This window comes from Choloepus didactylus, chromosome 1 (genome assembly GCF_015220235.1).
Source record: "Choloepus didactylus isolate mChoDid1 chromosome 1, mChoDid1.pri, whole genome shotgun sequence".
NCBI classification, from domain to species: domain Eukaryota; kingdom Metazoa; phylum Chordata; class Mammalia; order Pilosa; family Megalonychidae; genus Choloepus; species Choloepus didactylus.
The window spans coordinates 158,273,698-158,300,132 of NC_051307.1; the positions used below are offsets into that span (position 1 = coordinate 158,273,698).

The 26,435-nt window shown below is 43.5% G+C and overlaps 1 protein-coding gene and 1 long non-coding RNA gene across 3 annotated transcripts; one reads left to right on the forward strand and one right to left on the reverse strand.

Annotated features, from left to right (window-relative positions):
* Positions 1-15: 15 nt before the first annotated feature.
* Positions 16-24,774, reverse strand: CLDN18 (claudin 18). Of its 2 annotated transcripts, none has more exons than XM_037844371.1 (5): positions 24,555-24,774; positions 7,488-7,652; positions 6,788-6,905; positions 3,202-3,312; positions 16-2,317 (listed from the first exon to the last, which is right to left on the reverse strand). In XM_037844371.1, the coding sequence occupies exons 1-5, from the start codon at positions 24,772-24,774 to the stop codon at positions 2,149-2,151; spliced, it is 783 nt and encodes a 260-aa protein (XP_037700299.1). In that variant the 3' UTR covers positions 16-2,148. The 2 variants fall into 2 exon arrangements, with proteins under 2 accessions (XP_037700299.1, XP_037700295.1); XM_037844367.1 differs by lacking the exon at positions 24,555-24,774 and adding an exon at positions 19,286-19,618.
* Positions 3,283-7,924, forward strand: LOC119540280. Its single transcript, XR_005218068.1, has 3 exons — positions 3,283-3,352; positions 3,867-3,920; positions 7,451-7,924. It is a non-coding gene; the product is annotated as an uncharacterized LOC119540280 (long non-coding RNA).
* Positions 24,775-26,435: the final 1,661 nt, after the last annotated feature.

The following is a 26,435-nucleotide window of genomic DNA, read 5'->3' on the forward strand; positions in this document are numbered from 1 at the left end:
AAAGAGCAGAAGCTATTCCAATGTAAGATAACAGTGTTTTTAATATTTAAGTATTAAAACATGCAGGTCAATACTCAAGACAAACAATAAGACAGAACAACAATAAAAAATCACAAAGCACAGTCACACTATATGGAGGCTTTCAAATAATTACATGTTAGACAGTAAATGTGCTAATTAAAATTCAACTGAGCCACACCTCATTGCCTTAGACCCAACCAGGGACTTTCTGGTGGTAAGAAGGAGAGCTTATTGCTCCCCATAGTCTTCAACTCAAAGGGCTGACCTTCAACTCAAATCCTGAGACCCTTTAACAATCTCTGCCTTAGGTTGTGCTGCCATTTTATTGTTGTTTTTCCTCTTGAATTTATTTATCTATTTATCCTTTACCCCATCTCAGGTAATGAGTTCTAGGAGTGCCCTATCTGATTTAGACTAAAACCATTGCTTTGTCAGTGAGAAGAGTCTGTGAGTTTACTGTTGTGGCCCTTGGTGTACACAATTCCTTACTGCTTAGTGGGCTGTGCTCTGGACTTGCCCTGGCCACAGTCTCTCTATCCTCAGAGCTCTATTAGTGTTTACCCATCTCATTGAAGGCCATTTTCCTATGCAGTCTTGGTGTGAATACTTTTTTCCCAAATAATAACCCAATGGTCAGATTCACCCAGGGTCATAGGGTCTTCCTGGTTTGGTAGATTTGAGAGACTGCCCGGATCTCGGTTTCCTAGGGGGACTATTCTGGCTTTGATGCTGGGATGGGATCCTGACTGGCCTGAAAGAAGGAAATTTAGGATTTACATTGCATGAAAGGGCAGCAATGTAATCCCAAGGAAGGCCTGTGGCTGCAAAGAGCTGTCAGTTCTGTTTGAACATGAATAAACCGACCAATTTAGGTGAATTTAGTGAAGAGAACGGCTCTTAGTGTAAAAGCTGACCAAAATGCCGAGTAAATGCTATTGTCAACTGGCAGTGCCCGTAGCCATCAAGTGTAGACATGCACCATTTGGAAACATAACACAACATTAAATTCAGCCTTGCCATTTTTGTTTTAAAAGAGCTGGTTTTGACCTACTACCTAGGATCTGTTGTGTTCCATTATTTTTTTTACACTGACACTATCTTGTGTAATCAGAGTCCAGGAAACCTCAAAGGAGAAGAATAAAGGTCAGTGAGCATTTTGGGGAATTCAGATTTAACTGACTTTACAAAGTACAAAATAGACTTCATTGAAGCAATTATTTTTTCATTTCCTTCTATAGATGTGCTGGAGTGAGGCTAATTCACAGAGATAATGTATCATTTTACAAATACATATTTATTCCAATTATGTTTAGGACATAGATTACCCCACCCCCAAATCCTTTTCTCACTCCTCTAGGGACAATTTCTGGCCTTGGGAGAAAGAGGATCTCCAATGATCTCAGGAAACACCAGGGATAGCCTTGCTGGAATTGGTGAATGCCAACAGGATTGGTGAATGCCAACAGAAGCCAAAAGGCTTGGTTTCCTCAAACTGAAAATCATTTTGGTCCAGGTAACTTCCAAGATCACAGTGCAAGAAAACTCAGGAAAGATACGGACACATATTGTTCCCTGTCACTTCCCCTTCAATTTAGTTATTATTAGTAGCCAAATTGATTGGAGGGGGAGGGGAAGGAAGGAAAAGGCAAAAAATCAAGAAGGAAAAAAGCGTTTTGAATGATTCCCAGGATTTCCTTGAAAAGTTTTGCTGGGGGACAATCTGGGAACTGGATCATCAATGGGCTCATTGCCTGGGAGGAGGAGGAGAGTCTGTCTGATAGGGATTCAAAACCATTCATCAGATTAGAAAGGTTATATTAAAAAAAAAAAAGGAACTAAAGGATTGGAAAATACAAACTAGAGGATTGGAAAATAAGAATAGAGCCAAACCGAAGGTGTACCTGAGCTATAGCCTCTAATTCATAATTCAGCTGATTTGTGATGGATATTTAGAGACAGACGCATGTGACCAAGACTATCTTGCTTCCCATCACAAATGGGCTTTTCTAACTTCCAACTATTGAGTGAGTCAAAAGCAATACGGAATCGTGGTCAAATCTCCTTGTTTTTTTTGGGTGAGCTCTAATTGGGAGGTTTTCTCTGCCCATGCCAAGGTGTCTTGGAGCACTACACGTAGTCGTACTTGGAAGGGTGAGATTGCATCTCGTCCTCCGTGCGGGCGCCCCCATTGTATATCTTGTTTTTGGTGTTGGGCCCAATACCAGTGCTGGCCTTGAAGCCTCCGGGCTTGTAGGCGACATTGTGGCCTGAAGCATGGTAAGACACGGCCTTGTAGCTGAAAGAAAAAGAAACATTTTATGACCGCAGATGTCATTGGTAGGGTGACCAGCTGCCCCCATTTACCGTGGATTGTCTCAGATTTGTCACTGAAAGTCCTCTGTCCCAGAAAATCCCCCCAGGACAGTTGGTCACCCTAGTCTTTGGGATACTAGTTTTCTGCCTCTACGATGGAGCAGAATTTCTTTCTTTGGATTAGAACTTTGCTGAGCTATTAGTTGACTAGTGAGTTCCCTCTGTTAACCAATTAAAAGGAAGCTGAGGGTGGACATAGTTATGCCAAAGAATCATAGAACTTGTGAGCTGGAAGGTACCTTTGCGCAGCCCATCTCCTCCAATCTGCTCATTTTATGGATGAGGTAACTGAGGCCCAGAGGGGTAGCTCCAGGCCTATTTATGGAGGTAGAGCAGGGTTTCTCAATAGCAGTGCAACTGACATTTTGGAACAGATACTCCTTTCTTGGGAGAGGCTATTCTGTGCATTGAGGATGTTTAGTGGCATCCCTGGCTCGACCCACTAGATGCCAGTGTGAATCATATACCCCTCCTGTTGCAACAATCAAAAATGCCTCCAGATGCTGCTAGATGTCCTGGGTGGCAAAATTGCTCTCAGCTGAGAAACACTGAGTTACAGCATACTGGAGCTGGAAGCAACCTAGAAGGATTTTTTTTCCCCCTTCAATTATGATTGCATCTAAATCTGATCATGCTGAAATATCCCTGTTCTGTTCTTTAGGATTCCTTGCAAAGAGAAGAGTCAATGATCCTTTTATCAGTAAAGTTCTTCCATATATGTAAACTCATCATGTGGCTGCAAACCATAAGGTAAAATGCACTCAGATCAAATGAAATGTTTGATTGCTTGGTAATGGGGAGACTCACTTGCTTTCTTCTGGCACCAGGCCTCGGCAGGCAATGCACATGATCACACCCCCTATCAGCGTGAGGCCTCCAGCGACCCAGCCCACGAACAGAGCGGAACCGAAGGTGTACCTGGGCAGGGAGACGACGGCAGTCAGTGCGGCTGACCCAGGTCTCCAGGCTCCATCCAGCTGCACCTGCCCATGCCCTTCTCCCCTGTGCCCCCATTGCCCTTTTGGATTCTACACCTACCCTGCCTGTGCCCCCTGAACACACACTCTCTTGTGTCCCAGCTGAGTCATGGTCTCTGGAGAGTAGAATTGAGACTAACGCTAGTCAACAAAATAGCAGGGGGATTCTTGGGCCCTTAGCATCCATTAGGCATAGAATTTAAATCTATCTCTGGTCTCAGAGAAACATCTCTGGGAGTTCCTCTCCTCTCTCAGCTATCAAAGGGTTATCCTTTGAAGGTTTGACAAGGGAAGATTGAGAGATATGGATCAGTTTCAAGTTATTACTACTGAAGGGATTTTAATTCCTTGAGTTCTTATATAAGCCAGGAAGCATTTTTCTCACCTGATCTCAAGTAATCCTTGTAACCATCCTAAGTGGAGGAGCATTATCTTCAGAAAAACTCAGTTGAGTGATCATTCATTCATTCATTCATTTCTTAATTTATTCAACAGGTATTTGCTGAGCTCCTACCATGCACCCAGCACTGCCTTGACATTGAGACATAGGTATGGACAAGATAATATAGACCCTGTCTTCCTGACACTCTGTTCTAGCCCATGCTGGAATTCTAACCTGGGATTGTCTGACTCCAAAGCTGGTGCCTGGGAATAGCGGGTGCTGTTCTCTCTGGGTCCCAGTTACATGAGAACAGAATTGTTTGAGAAGGAAATTCCAAAGACTAAAATGATTCTGATTCCAACTGGACATTTGTGAATGGTGGAGAGAGGCATCCCCAAATCCTCAGTGGCCAAAAACTGTTAGGACATGAGTGGAGAATTTTGATGTTAGCTTGACCTTCATCTCCAAGAGCCATGCAGAAAAGGAGAGCTCAGCACAGTGGATGCCTCCCCTTGGAGGTTTCCCTTTGTGTTTCTCAAAGAGCATTGGGGCTGTTTGTGAAACACTATGAATCGGTGGTAGTTTAAAATCTGCTGTACAAACTAAGAAGGTGAGCTATACCACTACTTCGTATACCAGTAACAGGAAGACAGAACTATGAGTGCAGGCCTCTGCAACCTAAGAAAATAAGGTGATTTAGATGTGTTTAAAAAGCAGTCATATTTTAGCAGGATTAAAACAAACAATATAAGCATGAAGAACAAGAATACTGTACAAGGCAGACTGGTAGACTGGGCTCAGCCCTTCAAAAAGTTGTGGGAGAAAAGTTATCTGTAGGCTGCTTTTATTACCTTCCGGGAAAAGGCAGATGATATTTGGTTTGAGGGCTGCTGTCTTGGAATTAAGAACCCATCCTGCCCCCATGTCCTCTCTAGTGCAGCTGGGGCTCTATCAACCTTTCCCTGGACCTCCCCCTGAGGGCCCTGGGCAGCTTTCCTGGGGCAGCCCTGTGCCTCTAAGAGCCCTGGCACAGCTAGAGCCCCTGTACCTGAGACTCCTATAGAGGGTGGAGTGATTGCAAAATGTTAATAATAACAACAACAATCACTTACTGATATTATAAGCACTTTTTACCACTATCTCATTTAATTCTCTCAACACCCACTGTGGTAAGATTTATCATTCCCATTTTACAGATGAGGAAATTGAGGTTCAGAGAGGTTAAGTAACTTGTCCAAAGGCCCAAGAAGGATGTGGCATTGCCAGGATTCAAATTCCTGGAGCAGGATGTAAATTGTGCTCTACAGCTCCCCTAAGCCTAAGACTTCACCTAAAATCATACCCTTCTTGACTTCCTCCCCTGCCTTGACAGTCTCCCCTTCTCCCTTACCAGTCTCTCCTGGCAGCACTCCCTTCATAAATTGCTTACCCATGAATCCTCTTTGCAATATCTGTTTCTGAGGGAACCCAGCCTAAGATACTTCTAATTTTTAAATATTGGTGATTAATTTAAATTATATTACAAAATGTTTAGGCTAATACAAAGCAGTTCTTCAGGCAGTTTGCAGCTCTGGTTTGAGACTTAGGCTCTGCCAATGAAACATGAAGCAGCAGTGACAGAGTCAGGTCAGGAGAAGGAGGGGGCCCTGGGACCAAAAGGGGTGCCAGAATAAAACCCCATTGAGTTGACTGCCAAGATCTTTCTTGGGAGCTGGGCTGTCTTGTGTGACTTCTGGATAGAGAAGTTGAGAAGACAGAAGGAAGGGGAAAGGCTACTGCCCATCCATCGAGGAAGAAGTTCAGGAGGCCTTTCAGAATCTTACAGTCTTAACCCCAGGACTGATGCTGCCTGCCCGAGGGACAGGAGCAGGTGCTTGGGAGATGGGGTGAGAGGTGATGGCGGGCTTTAGGGGGCCAGGGGGATGGAAGATGGCTCTTCTGGGCAGGGCAGCAGCACCAGGTACCCAGAAACTCTGAGCAGGGTGTGTTCCTTCTAAGTGGAGTGACCTGTGACTGAGGAGTTTCCCAGGATGAGGGGCTTTCAGTGCTACAACTGGATGAGTTGTTCTGTGTACTTCTAATTGGTCTTGCAACCAAGACACCATGGGAGGAAGATGGAGGAGAATGAGGGCAGCTTATGAGGACCACATCCTTCTCATTCTCGAAACAAAGCAGGAACATGGATGAGATGGGAGTTTTGGGGAGCCAGGGAGTAACGGATTTATTACATCCTCACATCTTGTCTCTACCCCCATGTTGATGTGACCGGAGAAATACCAATTGCACCCACTCTGGAGCTGCAGGGTCATTTGGTATAATGTTTTTGCTGTGCTCCCAGAATGAGATCTTTCTTCTTCATGAATTTGCTGCTACTTCTTGCTATTTCTTTGAAGTGGCTAAATGAAGACATGAAGTTCTTTCTTCCACCAGAGCCCAAATTATAAAGGAGTTTCATCTCCCTCTGCTAGACCATAACCTCCATGAGAGTTGGGACTCAGTCAGTAACCTGAGCATGCTGAACGGTTCCTGGCACACAGCAGGTGCTCAATACATTTGTGGAATGAATGAATGAATGGATGAGAGAAAGAAATAGCTGCAGAAGGCAGAAGCATCACTTTTCTCATCTATACTGTACCTTGCTCATTTCTATTCTAGCTTTTACCTGTTCCCTAGCCAGAATCCTGTCATGGACTAGAAACGTAGGTTGTGGCTCATTTACATGCCTGGGTTCCTAGTGTCTGTTTCATCGCCAACACAATGGGGCCTGTGTAAGAGTGTTAGATAAATACCATGAGCTGCCATTGTATTTCAATGCAAATGTAAAATCAGCTCCAATCCACATCACCTAGGATATTTCACTGAAATGACATTTATGAATTTATAGATCATTGTTGATTTATGATAAGGCATGGCTGCTTCTGATAAATTTTTGCTATTTCAGGCACTGGCAGTCACATGAGGCATATGTGTTTAATCAGATACTTAGGACAACATTCACCATGGAATACTGAGCCCTACTAGATTAGGAGGTTACCTGGTCTGAACAGTCTGTACCATCCCACCCAGGCTGGAGTACATGCCAGCTGTGGACATCCAGAAGTTAGTAACCAGCATGTTGGCAAACACAGACACTCCAGCAATTGCACAAAGACCTGTGGACAAAGAATGAGAAAAATCCTGAATCAGCTTTAAAGGGTTGACAATGTTTCTGTTAGCTTGTGCTTAAATGAGCTTAGATGAGCAGGCTGCAGAATATTCCATTCCTATAACAGAATGGTCAGTCCAAGCATTGATTGTTGAATTCCCATTATGTGCTGGACATTGGGGTTCAGAATCCCACATCTCACTAATTGCAGAAGGATTTATGTACATGTATACTTAGATTTTCCACCCATTTTGGGACTAGAGGTCAATAGTTCAAATATTTTTGGCCTAGTCCTTTGATGGTGTCAAGAGCTATTCTTTTAAAATCACTTTGTTTCTTTTAGGGATGGAGTCAGGTGACTATTTTAGGGTTGAGAAGCTTTTATAATGGATGGGCAGCTAAGAAGGACCTTAGCACTCATGATGATGCTGTAGAGTATAATTGGGCCTCCAAACTTGCATCCCAGTGGGAAAAGCTCTGAACATGTTCAATAGTGAGGGAGGAGTCAGGTTTCCTCTTCCAGCTGACTTTTGCTTTTTTCATTCCTGGAAGCACATTTGGGAGTGGGGAGCCCAGGCTCCTTTTGTACCTGAGACAATGAACATGATCCCAGAGGTCAGCGTCATTTTGGCTTTGGCAGAGTCCTCCATGCTGCCCATGCGGATACACTTGAGGGCGAAGATGGACACCAGGAGGCCGATGACACCCACGATGATGCCCACAATCATCAGGGCTCGCACCGCCTGCAGCATGGCTGCGGGACAAGGGGCAAGATGTAAGCACACAGATGAGGCCACATTCACATGACTGATTAGGCGCTGGTCTAATAAAACAAAGTGGTCACAACTGACTAGCACTAAATGGTTGGGATAAAGTAAATGCATAAACTGTGAACCTTGTCATTGTCAAGGGATATGGAATCACAGGGGAATGCAAAACACATCTCTAACAGTCCTCTAATTGTTAAAGGCCCAGAGGACATACACACAGGTATTTATAGGGTGAAAAATTATGGCTGGTTGGATCTGGGAAGGCCCTTGAACTTATCTATTTCATTTTCCTCATCTTGCAACTCGATAATCTGGGGTTCGGGGGGTGGGGGTGGGAATGGCTTGTCTAAGGTGTCATTACAAATCATATAGAGAGCTTACAGTAAAACTCTATAGTCTTGACTTCTAACCCAAACCTCCTTCTTCTCTAGTTTTTCCCATATGGGCACAATGCCTCATATAGTTCTGTCCACATTAGGAAAACCCAGTATTCATTTATAGCACACAATAAAGCCAAGGTAACTAAGTGATATAATCAGGGTACTGTATTTTCCCCACTTTCCAAAGGGACTACTAGGTTACTGGTGAGTTGTAGGTTTCAGGTGTGCATATAAAGTCACTGTTTCAATCTCTTGTCTTTAACACAACCACAATTTATCATTTCCAGGAAGACTTTTTGCCTATCACCCCAAGGACAGGCGTGCATGCTGGGGTGAAATTCAGTGGCCTTGTCTCCAGGCATATTCACAGTTGTTTCTAGTACATTTTTAAAGTCAGTGACTTATCTCAACCAAGTTTTACTAAACTCCCATTATTAGGCATGGAGATGACAGTAGTTAACAGGTCACGCCTGGTTTCTGCCCTCACAGAGCTCACGCTGAAGACAGGAAATAGGGAAAGGCAGTCACTGAGCATGTCAACTATGAGCATGATGAATTTTACAAAAGGTAGAGAAATTAGTTCTCAGTGTCTTCCAGAGGGAAAGGAAGTAGTTCTGGTAAAGCAGGAGCTGAAAAACTATAGAGATAAAATTTGCTGGATGCCAATCTTCCTAGTATATCCCCATTTCCTTACTTAGCCACATGATTCCTGAAAGAGCTGCCATGTTTTACATCAATGCTTTTAAAACTGTTTGCTCTGAAGAATGATTAACAAATTTTAATTTCCAATCTGTCACAAATTGTTACCCTGGGGTATATGGGAATGCTGTATTTTTTACACTATTTTTCTGTAAACCTACAACTTCTCTAACTAAAAAAATAAAATAAATAAAAAATCACATGTTTGAATGTCACAGAAATTTCAAGTTGGTATAAAAATTTAGAAATGTTTACTCTCAATTTTGGTACCGGAACTGTTCAGATGAGTAGCAGTCTATGGGCCAGCTCAGTCCCCAGGCCACACTTTGAGTAGCACTGTTGACCTAGACCTTTCAGGCCATGATTTAATTCTCCACCTCTTGGTCACAGTTGATGAGGCCATGGACATCTGACTCAAACTGGGGAGATGAGACTTTTATGCAGAATGTTTGTACTTCAGACTACAGAGAGCATCAGGGAAGTCTGTCTCCAGTAGCTGCAGGTATAAGATGTGGTTCCTGCTAGGTTCTGGCTGCCGTCAAGGTACAGGGATCTGTAGGTTCCTAACAGAATGTATCCTCCAAACCTGGAGATTCAACCAAAAAAGTCATCCTTTCAAATGGATGCTAAGAATGTATAAAGGAACATTCTTTCCAAATCATCTCAGGGAACAACCTGTCCTGGGAGATTATTTCAGAGCATTCCCATCTTCTCCAGGAGTCCTGGGAGGGCACTCTTTCCAGTCACCTTGGAAAGATTTCCATCTGAAATACAGCTGACGTCAGTGGGGCTGCCAGCTTATTCACTCTACGGTATCACAAAGCAATCTGCCATGATGAAAGAATTGGGTCAAGAGAAATATTGGTATAGGAGAGATGGATCATGCAGAGTGTGTTAAGGAGCCTTTTGCAGTGTCTGAGGATCAAGGCCCCAGTAGCCTTCTCACCAGGTATTTTCCCGTGGCAGAGATAATGTTATCTGGCTTCTCCAGTTCCACGCCACTGACCTCCATTCACTTGAATCACATTCTCTACTCCCTAAGGAAACTCCTGATTCTAACTTTGTTTCTCTTCTACAAGTAGCCACCATCAGTCTTGGTCCCACTGGCAACTGTATTCTCAGGATAAACATTTTGGTTCATGGTATGGACCATTCTTCCTGGACATGACCATTTCTGGGATAATTGGTAACATTGGCTCCCTGGACATGCCAGCTGAGTTCTGATGCTAGAGCCGTGGTGGCCCTAGGAAGACACAGAACTTATGATAATAGCCTTGGAATGGCCCCTGTAACTTACTCCTAATATAGGTGGGCTCTAGTGTGTCACCTCTGTCCTCCAAAGCCTTGCCTGGTGGCTTTCTGGGCCCCAGAGGATACTGGAACAAATACCCCATTCATTTTCTCCTTAACAAATGCAAACATATGTCATCTGCTTGTGTATTCTTTTACACCTTTATGTATTCATACCAGCACATGTTGGTGTACTCTCATAGTCATACATTAACACATTCATACATTCACCCAAGCATCAATTAATTCACTCAGTGAGTATTTTTAAGCTCTAATTCACTGCAAAACCCTCTGCCAGATGTTCTAGCAGGTATAAAGTTTCATGAGAAACTGCATTCAAGCTGCTTACAACCTGGTAAGGTTAGATTTTCTCCTGGGGTCCTGTACTTTAAACTTCTTACCACTTTTGGAGTATCTTGGCTGAGTAATCACGAAAGAACCATTTTGTGGTGCTAGCTCATGGTTTTCTTCTAGTTCTCACACATGTAGCTAAACCACAAGCCTGCTTTTTATCGTTCAGAACAGTTGTACAGAGAACATTTGTGGGGTGGCCCCAGTCTTCAGGAAACATCTGCAGAGTTCTGGTTTGGAATGTTACTACCAGAACTTGGGATATATGAGAAAAGGAAGGGACATAGACTTTCCCCCCAACTTGTCCCCAGGGGCCTCCTACCAACTTCAGATCTGCTCAGGAAACTGATGTGATGTTTAAAAAACTACTGTAGTTCTGCTTTTATAAGCCCTAACCTAGTTAGAGAACAAAATCATTTATCTCTTTTGAGAAGCATAAGACAAGGCATTTGGTTAAAAACAAACAAAAAAGGCAAGCTAAAAACCAACTAAAGAGGGAACCAACCCCAACCAGGCAAACAAACAAACAAAAAAATAATTAACCAAGTAGGATAAAGGATGCCCCTTCCTCATTCTATAGAAAATCATACTTATCCTGGGCCCTTGGCAAGGGTGGGGTCACTGACTCTCCTTTGATTGAGTGCTTCTAATATTTGTTCCTGAAACCATTTCAAATATGTGCCGTGGCAGTGGCTGAGGTGTGCAGCCTTCTCTGATGAGAAGGGATGGTATGCTGGTGGGTGGGAGGTGCACTGTTGGGCTTGCCTGACATGAGTTAGCTGCTGGTGTGCCACAGGAGCCCTTGGGTACAGGAGCTCTGGCCAGCCTGTCCCGGTCAGCCTTTGTCCCAGGCGATCAGAGTCACCTCTGGCCTCTGTTGAGTCAGGTTTGCATGGCCAGGCCTCACTACTTTCCTGCTCGCTCTTCTTTCCTGGCTCTTGCTTTGAAAGAAGTGTCCACCCTGACTGTGAGCTCCCTTTTATTTCTGGAAACCACCTTGCAGCTTGTTCCTACTGCTTTTCCCTAGCCTGGGGTTGGAAAAGATACAACATTGCTTATATCTTGTGGGAGCACTATCAGAGCCAGGGCTGTGGGCCTGGAAGGATGGCTCTACTTTGGGCAGAGAGCTCTTCTGAGGGTGGCAGCTGTGATGGAGACACGTATTGGGAAGTTGGAGGATTTGTGCTCCACCTCTCATTCCTAGAAAACCCCTATGGCCAGTAATGCCCACAGAGATGTAGAGCGGAGAGCTGAGCTTCCCTTCCAGCCAGAGGAGACTACCATTTAGAATCCTAATTGTTCTCCATTGGTAGGTAACCAGAGAAATAGCCCCCAAAGCAAGTAGGTTTCTCTTTTAGCTACTTTGCCTGTTTGATAGTCTGATCAAGAGGCATAGGCTTATCAGCTGATAACAGGAGAGTCAAAGGGCCCTGTAGACTGATTCCCTGCAGCAAAGGTGTGGCTGCAGCATTCTTCCCCAGGAACAATGAGGCGTTATCAGACTTGAAGGGTGGGTAGAATTGGGGCTAAAAGAAGCAAACAGAAAAATGGGAACAGAGCATTCTCTCCCGGTTGCAAAATGCCTCCTCTTCCAAAGTGATTATGGACGGACAGAGGAGGTGGTCTCACTGACTCCTCTTTCAATGACCTCTAAAGATATAGAATGGGGATTCTATTCTGTGTCTTAGAATCTCCTGGGGGAGCTTTTTAAGGAAATATTAAAGAATATTAAAGAAATATGGGAACTACACACAGGTATCTTCATTTAATTGTTCAACAATATGAAATTTCAAGAAGTAATGTGGAAAAATAGCCCTCAAGAAGGACTCAGGAGGAGGTGTTGAGAAGTGGGGAGCTGAGAAGAAAGAGAGTTCCCAGGGACTAACACCACTGAGCTGGCAGGGGGCTGGGCTGATGAGACAGCAATTTTACCAGACCTGGACCGGGGGTGGTGGTGGGCAAGGATCCACACTCTGAGGCACAGCTTGGCCCCAGACTGGAGGCAGAAAGGGCTGAGAAGCTTGAAAGAGAGGGGTCCAGAGGAGGGAAGGCTGAGGCCAGACCCTAGAGGAAAGGACCTTCAGAACAAGGAGGACAAGTCTAGATTCTCCAGACAGCCGAGCTGACCAACATGGAAGTCCTTTCTATCTGGTGATGCAATGCCAGTTGAGTGTCCTTAGGTAAGTCCTTTAACCTCACTGAAGCTGAACCTCACTTGATTCTGGAGTGGGATAAAGGTATCTCCTGTATAAAGATTTGAGAATTGGATGCTACTTGGCATCAGCGTAAAACTTAAGCCGGGTTCAATAAACGTCAGTTTCCTCTCCTTGCCAACCTCACGTCTTTGGCTTGTAATAGCTGTATACAAACCCGAATCCTCTCACATGGTGATAAAATACGATTGAGGATTTGACATAGACACACATGTGGGATTGTGGTGGCCAAGAGGGGAATAAGGGTTTACAGAGAGGAGGAAGGGAAAGTCCTGGACTTGGTGGTACCAAGTTGGGGGTGGGGTATATCTGGGAAAATGGAACCCCATGGTCTGGCTGGCAATGAACATGGGAGCTAGCTGATGAGTGAGGCAGTTGGGTGAATTCCCATCACCACTGCCCTTCCCTTTCACCTCTAGGGTGACCACTCCAATGATGCTACAGCCCTGACTAGTCTATTCTAGGTCTTGGTGCTTTGTGGGTGGCTGCCCCATCATCACCACTGCCACCACCACCAGCTGAGAAGGTTTCCTGGGTCTGCATTGCTTTGGTCATTGAGAAGTCAGGGCAAACAGCCTCCTTTTATACCCAAGTTACAGGTTCTCTTGGCTTGGGGGCATGTTTTCAGATCCTGGTGGTATCTCCTTCACAGGGGCAGTAGTGTATAAACATTTGTCCACGTGTTTAAAAATGCACATTTGCACTAAAATACTTCTCTTTTGAAGAAGAGAAAGCAACTTGACTGAAAACTTGACTAATTTATAATTACTTCACCTCCTAGGACCAGTTTCTTCCACTAGAAATTGGGGAAAAGAAAGCTGTTTCCACAAATCGTAATGTGCCTTAGACTTTATCTGAAAATATTCAGTCAGTAGCAAGAAGTAAACAAACAGGGTGGCTCCTTTAGACAGGATACTTAAGAGCAGTCACGTATTTTTTTCCTGATGGATTTTTATGTTAGGTTTTGTGGAATTGTTCTCTGGGCTAAATGTGGCATGGTTAAAAAAAAAAAAACCCACTGCCTGTGTGGGTAAATATGATTGACAGGTTGATGGAATACTCTAATTCTCCAGTGACTTTTTTTCCCCCACATGTTGAAGTAAAAGGGGAAAATGTAGCCATTTTGGAAGAAAAAATCAAGATTCTCAGTGCTTGAAAGGTGGCTGAGAAACAGTGAAGTAAATGATCAGAGCACAGAGGGGATGAGGGAGGGAAAGGAGCAAGAAGAGCCTTTAATAGACTTTAGATACATGGATTTGTAAGAAGTATTCAAGCTGGAGAAGAAAAAAATCTGGAAGACCAAATTTCCTTACTATTTATCTGAGAGCTTTGCATGGTATAGACATATCAGTGAGATTTAATGATGCCAAGAGCTAGATCTTGTAAATGCGAGCAGGGCACTTTCACACAAATGCCTTATTGTGCGGCATTTCACAGATGGATCAAGTGAGATCACAAGATGTAAGTGGCCATGCTGTGTCCTCAATCCCAGTTCACCTGTCTCTCACTCTAGGGTCCTGCCACAGTACCAAATTCAGTGTAAATGTTTTCAAACACATTAGAAAAAACATTATTCGTGTGTGGTATCATGGACATGAGTTTGCAGGTCGTTTCCTCCTCTCCACCCTGTTTGTTGATTGCCCTTTGCTCTTTCCTTCTACTGCCTCCAGGGAGGGGAATGGGAAGGATGTGCAAGTCATCCACTCTTTAAATTTAGTTCTCCTAATTACTCTTAGTTAATGATGTTGCTGTAAGTGAATGGAGATGCTGACTTGCTGTCTGCTTTTATTGTGCTCAAGCCAAACTCTTCAGTTCAAAAGGCAACCCCTACTAGCTGGAATGCAGAGACCAGGCCTGAACACGGGGCAGGGAAAAGGACACAGACTTTGACATCATTTAGCATTGAGTTCACATCCTGCTTCCTCCGTCTGCTATCCATGGGACCTTGGGCATGTTACCTTGTCCCCATCTCTAAGCCTCAGTTCCCACCTCATCTCCCTGTATTGTTGCGAAGATTAAACTGGAGGGTCTATGTAAACTGTCTAATAAATGGTAGCTAGTTTTAATTTCTGGGCAATGCTTCTTTGACTAGAATACTGTGAGAGGGGATCTTGGGCTATCAATTATACAGAGCTAGTGATATACAGGTAAACGGTTCTGCTACCACCAACATTTACCTCACTAATCTATCTGTAGGTTACATAAAACAGCTTGTTGAATTGAATTAAAATATTGTATTGCTCTGAGTTCCAAATAGACATGATACATTTTTGTCAGATGAATGAAAAGTTAGACAAAATTTTCAAGAAAAGTGCTTTAACATATGAAGAGTTTAGTAACTGGTATTGATTATTATGATTATTAATTAAAATACTATAAATGATATCTGCCTCATGCCTTTATAGTTCTTTAAGGCTTATTTCTCTGCTGGATGTTGGTAGTCTCTTGAGTTCTAAATTAAACTCTCTCCACCATCTTGCTGCAAACTTGCATTACTATCTCCAGGCATTTCACCCAGCTCCTCTGCTTCAGGTCCGTCTTCTCTAGGCCCCTTGTCATGCTCAAGAAAATGCTTTGAGCAGCTGCTTCTGATGGTCGAGTCCCCTCTAGGCACCGGGACCTGGCTGGTTAGTTCCTCCTTCCAGTTTCCTCAGGAGCCCCACAAGGGTCCATCAGCCACTCTCCTGCCCCTTCTTAGACTGCTCCCTCTCCTTACACTCCTGCCTTCAGCTTTTGAGTTTCTTTTTAGCTATTCCCTCCTGGTAGTAATCTCCCTGCTTCAGTCAGCTGGGTCTAAGCCATCAAACAAATATTTGCATTTCTGGATGCCAAATTACATTGTAGTTGCTCCTGCTGCATGAGGACTGGTTGCTCTTAAACCCACACTTTTGGAAACTGTTCTCCATGGCCACGAATTATGGATTAATTATCTCCCTTTCTGCAGTCTCATTCCCAGGAAATGTCTTTCCTGGCTGTTGGTGGAATCCTGTTGCTTTGCCTAGACAGGCAGGGCTGGCTTACAGCTCTGGGGTGACTGCCTTGAGCTGTGCCCCAGTTCAAACATTGGCTTAGACCATCTTGACTTTTCATGGCACACCTGGGAGACAACACAGAAACTGGCACCCACCTCCCCTGACCCCAACCTCTCAGTGTTTGTTGTGGGTGCCATGCTGGATGCTGTGAGAGATACAAAACAGGTACATTGGGGACATCTGTCTGGAAGCTGGCTGACAGAGATGAGACTAACGGTTTCCAGTGCCCTGAACCAGACATTCATGTTGGTAGGCCTCAGAAATTTGAAGAAGTCCTTCCTCCCAACTCACTGTGCCCTGAAGCCCTTCTCAGAGACCCTGGGACCTCAACCTCTATGGGTGTGAAACATCTCAGGGTGTCTTGGGGGCAGCTGGGTTTCCTCTCTAGGAAGAATGTGCTCCCCACCCACCTCCCCCTTTCCCCACTCTTTTCTTCCTCCTTACTTTTTTGGAAACATCAATATTTTAAAAATCAAAACTATGATTCTTTTCCATGACCATATTTACATTTTTCTGATTTTAAGTGCCGAGGAAATTTCACAATACTGAAACCCCACCTCCTCCCTGATTCCCCATCACCCCCTCAACGAAGTGTCTGGCTTCTGAAACAGCACATTATAAATTTTTATCTTGCACCAGACAACATTTTATTCATATAGGAATTCAGTAATACTTGTCTGAAAAACGAATAAAAATCAGTGGTGTGTCTTCTTTGCACTCTCATTGGTTTTCATTGTTTGGTGTTCAGGATTTAGCTGTGTAGCAGCCCAGGCAATTACTGTCCAAATAGTCCCTGTGGCAGAGACAGTTGGTGTTCACCAAATAGCCGTACACCTCTATATCTCCAAACTCCCTGGGGCCATGTGACTTGTTATGACTGAGTGAGTGTGTCACTTCCATGTTGAGGCTGTTAAGAGCTGGTGGTGTGCCTCCTTTAATCCTTTGCTCTCAACAGCCCCAACAGCCATGAATAGTGTAGCTATAAGAAGGACGTGGCTGCTAGTCCCACAGTGGCTTTATGTGGGTGAGAAGTAAACCTTTGTAAACCCACTGATCTGTTTGGGTTTGTTTCTTGCAGCACCTGGTATTTATTACTCTGACTAATACTGCCTATAGTTGCTGTAACATAGTAGGCATGCAAGAGATATTTGTTGAATACATGATTGAATGCATAAATGAATCTGTTTGAGGTAGAAGGAGGACTAGGTCCTTTTCCATGCATGGAGCCCTGATAGCAAAAAAAATAAATAAATTGTAGTACAAAGACAATCCTTTTCTGGGGAAAACTTTTTTTTTTTTTTTTTTAGTTCACATGGCTCACATGAATTCTTAAAAAGAATTATTCTTATTATTCAGTTCAATTTAATTAATGAAACATTTGCTCAGTGGTCTCTGTGTACTAGGTCCAGTGCTCGAGCCTGGGGAAGGAATTCTTATCTGCGATACAGAAGCTGAACAATACAAACGTACTAAAAACCCAGTTAATGAGACAGAGTTTGGACTCAAATAGAACCCATTAGTGATGCCTTCCCTGATTCCATCCCCTCCTGACTCCTTCTACTGAGCAACCACTGCCCTCCTGGTTCTCCCCAATGCCTGTGTCAAAGCCCCATGACACATTTTGCCTTTGCTTTGATGTTTAGGCACAGGGCTGTCCCTTCCATTGGGTTTGCAGGAGCCGATAGGGCTAGTTTTGTGTTGTGTCCTATTTGTGAGTATGCAATAAATGCTTCTTGTTGGACTTGTGAGCAGTGTCAAGAGGGGGAATATGTTCAATGCTGTCAGAGTGTTCAGGGGTTGGAATAGAGACTTGTGGGATCCCATTCAATTTGGGGGTGTGATGGGGCTTCAGGAGTGAGATGGTATTTGAGCTGGACCTTGCATAGAGGAAGATTTGTAGAGATGGAAGTCAGGGTGGTGGAGGGGGCCATTTGAGGTGGTGAGGACAGTAGGTATCCAAGGCCAAGCCCAGAGTATAGTAAAGAAACAGGAAGAAGCTTGCTATGAATAAAGCATGGGAATGGGGAAGAAGGATAGTGGTAGAAAAGGTCAGGGAAGGTAGGTGAGGGAAATAGGAGGGCATGGGTGTCCGCTGCCATGACTGTACCTAATTAAGCTGGGATTGGGGAACCATGGAAGGTGTGTGGGTTGTGAAATGTGACAAGTGAGGCCTGCAGTGATGGGGTGGGCAATTTAGAAGAGTGGGAAGCATTTGGGAACCCCACATGGGGAAACTGTGAGACCAAGTGAGCAAGAGATTGATAAAGTGTGGAGAAGCCCTGGGAAGAGGTCATTGAGCATGAAGTATGGGATGTCATGCTTTAGTATTGAATATGAGATTGGTCTTTGTCTTCATTTAATAGTTAAAATTAGGTTTAGCTAGCAACTCAACAAGCCATGGTTCTTGCATCTCTCACTTCTGACCTCTCCGCTCACACAGTAGTATTATCCCCTCCTCCTTGTCGCATTATCCCTTCCTCTCCAGTAGTCCTGGCTTCCTTCTCTCTCACCAGATTCTACTTCCCCTGCTCCCTTAGGCAGATCTTTCCATGAAGTTGATGGTCCTGTTGGTCCCACAATACCAGTGGCTCCCAAAATGGATCTGAATAAACATTTTTTTCTATCTTCTCACCCATCTTCTATTTCTTTCTGAAAATGAAGATGAATTAATTGAATTGCTCTTCACAAGTCAGTTTCAAGGGCTTCTCAGACTTTTTAACAGTTTTGTGCAGATGTATTTCCATACACTTGTTTATAAGGTGTTTGTTTCAAAGAGAAAGAAAACAGCACTGTCCCCTTCTCCCCAGCACACACACATCTTGGCTACCCCCTGGAGCCATTGATAATCTTCACCTTTTATTTTCTTTTTGTTTTAAAGAAAATCAAAAGCAAATAGAGTTCCCATAATACTCAGAATGCAAAGTTGCTATGATGCATATTGAAGTAATTGTCCATATTAAAAGCAGCATTTTAACTTATTTCATCTTCATGGGTGAAAGAGTGTCATATCTATAATTATATATATTTGAATATGCATTAATATTTAGGGAATGTATACCAGAACTTCTCAACACAAATGCAGAAAAAGGGTATTTATAATTTAATGGCAATAAGTTTTTATGGCTTTTGTTTTGGACACCCACAGAGACTTCAAGTTGTCAAAGAAAGATTGAATGGAATTTAAAATGAAATTAAATCAGCTCTCCATAAACTTTTTTTGTCTATAACAAAATACTGACTAGCCTTCTTTCTTACTCCCATGTGTGTGTAGGCAGGAGCAAGTACACAAACACACACATGCACGCACTTTATTTTCTAGCTGAGAAACATTAACTTACTCTACTTATCATGAGGATGTCCTTCAAATAGACCCACTCTTCTAATGTCCTCTTCTTTGCTAGCAATGCCCATTGATTGGAGCATGAATTCTCTAATTTTCTCCTTATGGTATATCTGTGATTATCACCCTTTTTAACACAGAGCCAACTTCTCCTCTTATTGCACCTTTTATTCTAAGCCAAAGCTGCAAGGGTTGTGCTCAGAGGTGAGAGTGTGGCTCTCTCCCATCCTGTGACTTCCTGGCTGCAGGGAGAGCCAACAGCCCCTTCCCCGGCTCACCTGGTCCTGCCCCAGGCTGCCAGGCGGTGCCTACCTGGAAGGCCCAGGATAGTGAAGTAAGGCCGACACTCGGTGAACCCTGAGGTCTGCCTCACGCAGCTCCTCCAGAGGCCTTCGTACTGGAACACAGAGGTGACGGGGTTGTCGTACAGGTCCTGGGTGCTCCACATGTCCATCCCCGTGGCGGCGATGCAGCCCGCCAGTCCCAGGCTGCACAGGAGGAAGCCCACCACTTGTAATGTGGTGGTAGACATGGCCTCAGCCACCTCGCCCTCTGGCCACTGCCTCGGGAGAAGCTGCCGCCTTCCTCCTGGGCAAGACGTGGACCTAGTGTGTTCCTAGGGGAGCTCCTCTAATCAGATGGTTTCCCTCCGCTCTCAGTGTTTGCTCACAGTGTTTTCCTTAGATAGTTCAGTTTCACTCTTGGCTCAAGGGCACATTATTTTTTCATTTGTTAGGGAAGCAGCCCCAAGAGGCACTTGTCCTGCTGAGCCGCGCAGGCCCAGCTGGGTTGAGAGCAGAGTGGACTGAGGGGACAGAAGGATGCCCTGCCCCAAGGCTGTACCCACCCATCCCCAACTCCCACCCCACCCTCAACACGCCACCAGCGGGAGAGAGAGCTGACATGGCCACCATCGAGAACCCCCGTGAGCCCTTCCTTTAAGCTGCTCCTCATGGATGGGAGACCACTTTTCCTGACTTCACTTAAAATAGTCCAGGAATCATCCACTATGTTCCACCTTAGACTGGACTTTTACATTTCCTCCTCCCAACTCATAAGCCACTTTTCACTTGAATTTCACATTTTGATTTAACAGTAATGGGTAAGGCAGGTATTGTTATCCTTATTATTATTATTATTTTTAGGTGAGTTGAGTGAGGCACAATAGGTTAAAGTCCTTGTCCAAGCACCTTGAAGAGATGCTTTAAGAGTGAATGGCAGAGTTGAGACAATTCTCACCTCAACTTCCATTCCGCTGTTCCTTTTCTAATTCCATATGGAATGGAGGGGACAGGAAAAGTTGTCCCCACTTTTGAGAAGAGGAAGCCAAGTCCTAGAGATATGCTCTCAGTCTACAGATATTAGCCTGGGATGAGAAGAAGGAAGGCATCCCACCAACCTCCATCTCACCTTCTCACTCATGCCACAAGAACCTGTCAGGACCATGTATCAGACAGAGAAGGTTCCACAAAGGTGAGAGGGGGCTCTGGGGCTGGCAGGGTCAAAGGGCCTTGACCTGGTCATGGGGAGACCTAGGATCTCCCCATGAACACTATCAACAACTCACTGTGAGGTGGGTGCTTTTTGGGCAAATTCCTTAGACATGGCAGGTTATAGTTTCTTCATCTGTAACATGGCAAATAAACTAGAACACTTTGGGTCTCACACACTGTCTCTTACATTTTGCAGAAAAACTTTCACTATAAGTGGTCAAAATATCAAGAATTGTGTAATCACGAAAAAGAGACAGCTGAAGAGACCAGTGTGTTATTCTTTCCACACTATTGGACTCTGTTGGAGAATTGATTGACCTGCTGCTTCCTTCTGATCATACATGTCTGGTCTCAGAATTGAGAGACATTTTTATTAGACTTACCCTGAATCTGGATTTCAATGCCCTGAAACACACACACACACACACACACACATACACACACACACACACACACAAATCTCTAACCTCTACAGTAATTCTCCAGGAAACATGCCCTGTGCATCTGGACATTTCAATGTTATCTTGGTTGTACTCAGCCACCACTCCCACGGCTTCATACCCAGCAAATACAGAAAGCAAACATGGTGGTTCTCCCTCTAATTTGAATGAAGGCAACACTTAATTTAGGGTCTGTGATCAGTTTTGTGGAGAACAAAGCATGAGCCAGAAATCCCCAAATGAGAAAGCAAGAGTCATAAGACTCAAAGTGAAATAGTGCCGATTGCTAGGTGTCCCCCAAACTGAGCTGCCAGGCCCAAGTCTGGAATGTATGTGTGGGGCATGTACAGGGGGAGACACTGGTATTTGCTGGTGGATAGGGATCAACTGATTAGATCAGAAAATGTTGGAATAATTCAGGGATGATTCTGCCACTTGGCGGAGTTCATTTTACTCTTACATCATCTGAAAGGGCAGTTTTTTAAATTTAATTTTATTTTACAAAGAGATCTCTCAGTTTGGTTTCTAATGCTCACTTTGTGACATTTGTCTACCCCCCCCAATGCCACCAAAATAATAGATTGAAAATGGAAAAATTTTAAAAAAAATAGGTGATTTCAAATGCTCTATTCTCACTCACGGCAATTCTCCCCTTTCCCCATTTCTCTTTGCAAATGTTTTTATCAAACATTTCAAGACAGGAGTGAAAAAGTCATTCAGGTAATAAATAATGAATTAAGGTTTCTTTTTGGATTGAAATGGTGACAATGACTTCTTTATTTGGGGGAAGAAAGAAAAGTTAATTTTAAAGGATAAACTAAACCTATCTCTAACTAGGCAGACTACTGAACGAGAAGAAACCGTTAAGTATACACACTTTTTCTATGTGAAATAAATAATAACTTGTCCTATAACACCTGAAAGATGGAATGTTTTGCTTCCTGGAGAGTTTTCTGTGCTCTGATTGAGCAGACCACCGCTTTAGCTGTCTCTACCCAAACGAGTGAATGACGGTCCACAGAGGGTAATCTGACTTCCGAATTGTTCGTGGCAACAGGCTTTGTGGAAACATATCAAAGCCAAAAGGCACAACTATGGGATACATTCTGGTTTGATTCTATTTAACAATAATGAGGGTTGGTGCAACTTTGCTTAATCACTTTTAAAATGGAGCAAAATTTCTGCCCCTCTCCTCCGGGAAATCATCCCCTCTGCCCCTCAGTTTCAACTATGGCTCTGGCAGTGCCATTTCAGGTTATATGTTTCCAGGAGCTTATATTATTTTTCACATTGGAGAAAACATTTCCACTGCTTTTTCTTTCAGCTTTTCAGAAATATTAATATAACACCATCCATTGTAATTAGACAAAAATGGTAGGACAAATAGCAACATAAAATAGTATAGCTAGGAATTAGGGAAAGGTCAAATTAGTATACCAAGAAAAATGATTGATATGTCAATATCTTATTTTAAACCAATGCTTATGAAGGATTTGTTTTCCTCTTTTCTTGAATTGTCACTTTGTACTTCTTCCTCATGTATTCACTGACATTTTTATCATTTTTCTTTTCAATGTAGATGAACTATTTATTTGTTAAGGATCTTAATACACTACTGTGGTTACTAAAAATATCTTTTCCTATTGCTTATTTGCTTTTTAATTTTGGTCATGGTTTTAGGAAAGAAATATACAATGTATTTCATTTTAAACGTTCCTCAATGCCTGGTAAATATATGTGCTCAATGAATATTTGTTGAATGATGTAGTCAAATGAGTTCATTTTTCCTTTATGTTTTCCCCCATTGTTTCTATGCTTAGAAAGTTATTTTCCACTTAGAAGAAAGAAAATATTTTAGAAATTTTTTACAAGATTTAAACAGTTTTTAAAATATATTATTTGCATTTAATTAATCTGGAATTTAGGTTTTCAAGTCACAGACACCTCTTACCATAGACATAAGAGGATTATTCTTTCACAGGGTTGTGGTGAAGTGTAAAGTGTGATTACCTTGAAGTTATTAACACCATTTTGTAAAACAAACTCTTGTGAATAGAGAATCTGCATCCATAATTTGAAGTCAAAACCCTGAAATGGGTGAAATACACAACTAGACTTGAGGCTGTACCTTTGTCCTGTTAAATTGCAAATGCAAATAACTCTATCCCTCACATTAAATTAATTTTTAAATTTGAGTTTATTAGCTTTTTAATATTATTTATATCATATTTGCAAATCTAGTTTTTTGTGTAAGAGTTATATACCTAAGGAATTTAAATCTATATTGTTATATATATTAAAGTTACATTGTATAATTTAAATCAACATCAAGGTTCTGCAAGAATAATTTTCTTTTAAAAGGGCTTCCTACAAAATTTTATTTGGAAAACACTGCTCAAAACTATCTTTTTTTAGGATTTTCCCAGAAAAATCCCAAGTTTGAAGAGAAAGTCTGACAGGCAGTTTCAGTCTGGCCTGATTTTAGCTCTGGGAGCTTGGGCAAATAATTCACTTTGCTTCTCTGATTTATAGTCTCTTCATCGGTAAAATGAATGTAGGGTTTTTGCAGCTGTTATTAGTCCAAGTCCCCCTCAAAGAAGAGTCTGTGTGGAGCCCTGGCACCAGGGTTGGGCAAGACATGAGGGCAGGAGAGATGTCTTTGCACTGGGGATTTATGTTTTGTGTCCGGAGATCAACGTCTGAGAGCCTCGGGGCTTCCTGTGAGGCTCCGTGCCTGGGTGTAGGTGCACTCAGGACAGGACAGAGCCCTGGTTCCGTCTGTACGTGACCTTGGGTGAGTTACTTAAGCTCAGTTTTCTTGTCTCTAAAGTGGTGATCATAGTCCCAAACCCACAGGGTGGTTGTGGAGAGTACACAAATTATTGCAAGACAATTGCTTGCTCAAGTGCTAGTGAATGAGTTACTATTATTCCCCCTTTGTGAAGGAGTATGAACCCCTCAGATGTCACTACAGGCACCGCGTGCCCCAGGAGGTCAGGCGCAGGTTGGTTCTCTCTGCTGTGGCCTCTAGCCACCTATGTGGACAGGTTTTGGATATTTTGCATCTGGGGTGAGAAAGTCTCCCAAGAGTGGGTTGCCGGGAAGAATTTTGAGGCCCAGCCCCAGAACTAACGAGAGTCAACAAGGACAAAGGGATATGGGAGTGGTTTGTCTGCTCTCCAGTCCCTAGTGGAGGATGTCCTCATTTCTGAATGAAAGGCACAATAGGGCCTGGAGATGGGACTCTGTTCAGTATGTGCATTGTCCTCACCTCAGGCAGGCGAAGTCTTGAGGCTAAAGGTAGGAGGTGGTATAGCTTGGACCTCCCGAGCCCTGTTCCTATGAGTGATTGAGACTCAATGCCATTGCTGACATACTAGTTATTATTATTATTTTTTATATGTGTCCCTTGGGAAGAATTGGACACCATCTAGGTAAGTGACTGGGAGTCCTGACACTTCCAGAAAGCCCATTTTGCCAAGGCTCCTGCCCTCCTGCTCCGACACTGATGGTGGTGGCAGTTGCCCCTGTCAAAGTGAATCGCAGCTCCTTCCACCCCAACGATCCCTCTTGTCCCCCTGACAAGGCCGCAGTGTCCTCTCCACCTCCAGGCTCCCCTGGCAGCCTGCCAGGCACCCGGAACCTTACCTGGCAGCCCCAGCAGGGTGAAGTAGCCCCGGCACTCGGTGAAGCCGGAGCTCTCTCGGACACAGGAGCGCCACAGCCCTTGGTAGTTGAACACGGCTGTCACTGGGTTGTTGTACAAGTCCTGAGTGCTCCACTGGTCCATGCAGGTGGCAGCGATCATGCCTGCTATCCCGAGCAGCGAAATCACGAACCCCAAGCCCTGGCAGGCGGTCACGGCCATGGTGGGGTGCAGTGAAGCACAGAGCGCCACTCGAGTGTTGGACAGTCTGCTTCTGAGAGTGCTGAGGGTAGGGTTGGAGTTTTCTCAGAGAGGCTGGTGCACACGTCACGAATGGGCTGTGTAATGGAGGGGGGCTCACCAGTGCCACCTGGGCTCACTCTGCTCCTTTATCTACCTAAGTGAGATAATTTCCATAACATGGTACCAAGAGCCATTTGTTTTCCACCATCAGTACACTCTACTCACTGTTTGCCTTTCAAGGGAGTTTCTTTCCTGATTAACTAGATTCCCCTCTGTAGAGGGTAAAAGCAAGTGCAGAGGTGGAAGGCTGGAAGGCACTGTAGGTTGGCCAGGCAGGGTTTCCAGTGGCTAAGCCACAAAGCACTTGTGGTTAAAAAGGCTTCATCCTTGAGTCTCTCACAAGTGAGGGGACTGAGATGCTGGTTACCCACTTAATTAAAAAATTTATGCAAGACAAGTTATATGGTAGAAGAAAGTAGTTATTTGATGGGAATGGCTAATATGGTTAAACTCTTCCAAGTTTCTGTGACCTTGACTTTGCCTTCATCAGCAGAGAGACCCATGGAAGAAGGAATAGAGCAGAGTAAGTGCTCTGGAACTAGACAGCCTGGGTTCAATTCCCATTCCATTGCTTCCTAGTGTGTGAGACAATAGGTAAATCACTTAACGTCTCTGAGCCACACTGTTTTCAATTGTAAAATGAGATAGTAATAGTGCTTATCTCCCTGGACTGTTTTGTTGAATAAAGATGACAATGCATGTGAAATTCAAAGCATGGCATATGGAGCACTGTACTCAGCAAATGCTAGCAAATATTACTGCGGCAGAACTAAGAATAAAATAATTAATCACTCTCAACTTGTGTTGACTAATCTCTTCACCTTGTGTTTCCTCACATTGATCAGAAACTAAATCCCAGCCTTTTCACGCAAAATGTCTCTAGTTATAGAAGGGCTTAAAAAAAGTAGCCCACATATCATTCCTAATAACTTTGAACCTGGATTCAAATCTCAGCTCTTTACACCAACTCACAAAGCTATTTTGTACATTGTAGGCTAATCTCTCTGTGCTTCAGTTTCCCCATTTCTTAATGAAAGTATTTGGAATATCTCAGTAATTCTATAATTTTTAAAAAGAGGGACACTTTTCTTTGACTATGACATTTGTAGGAGGACGAATATGCCACATAAATAAAAAGTGTGTGTGTGTGTATGCTGTTGAATCCCTGTGTAGCTGTAGGAGGTGGTTTATAGGATGGAGAGAAGAATCCCACCCATTCTTCTCTTGCTTCCTGAAGTATTCTCTGGGTTCATTTATTAGAAGCCCACAGGGGTCCAAGGAACATAATATGAAAACCACTGTACAATAGTCATTCAATAGTCTATTCAATAATTCATAGAGTAAAGGGGTGGACTAGAAATTCAGCTCATTGGCCCAGGAAGAAAACAAGGAAACTTTTCAGGTTCAGCCTGGGCTGGAGTTTGTATGGAAAAAGAAAAAAAGAAAAAAACACAAAAACTAAGAATATATGACTATGAGCCTCTGTCTCACATGTGACTGGGGTTTAAATTTATACACTCCTACATCATGGTCTCAGATTTCCTATACTGAGAAATTATCTTTAAAAAGTGATTCCAGAA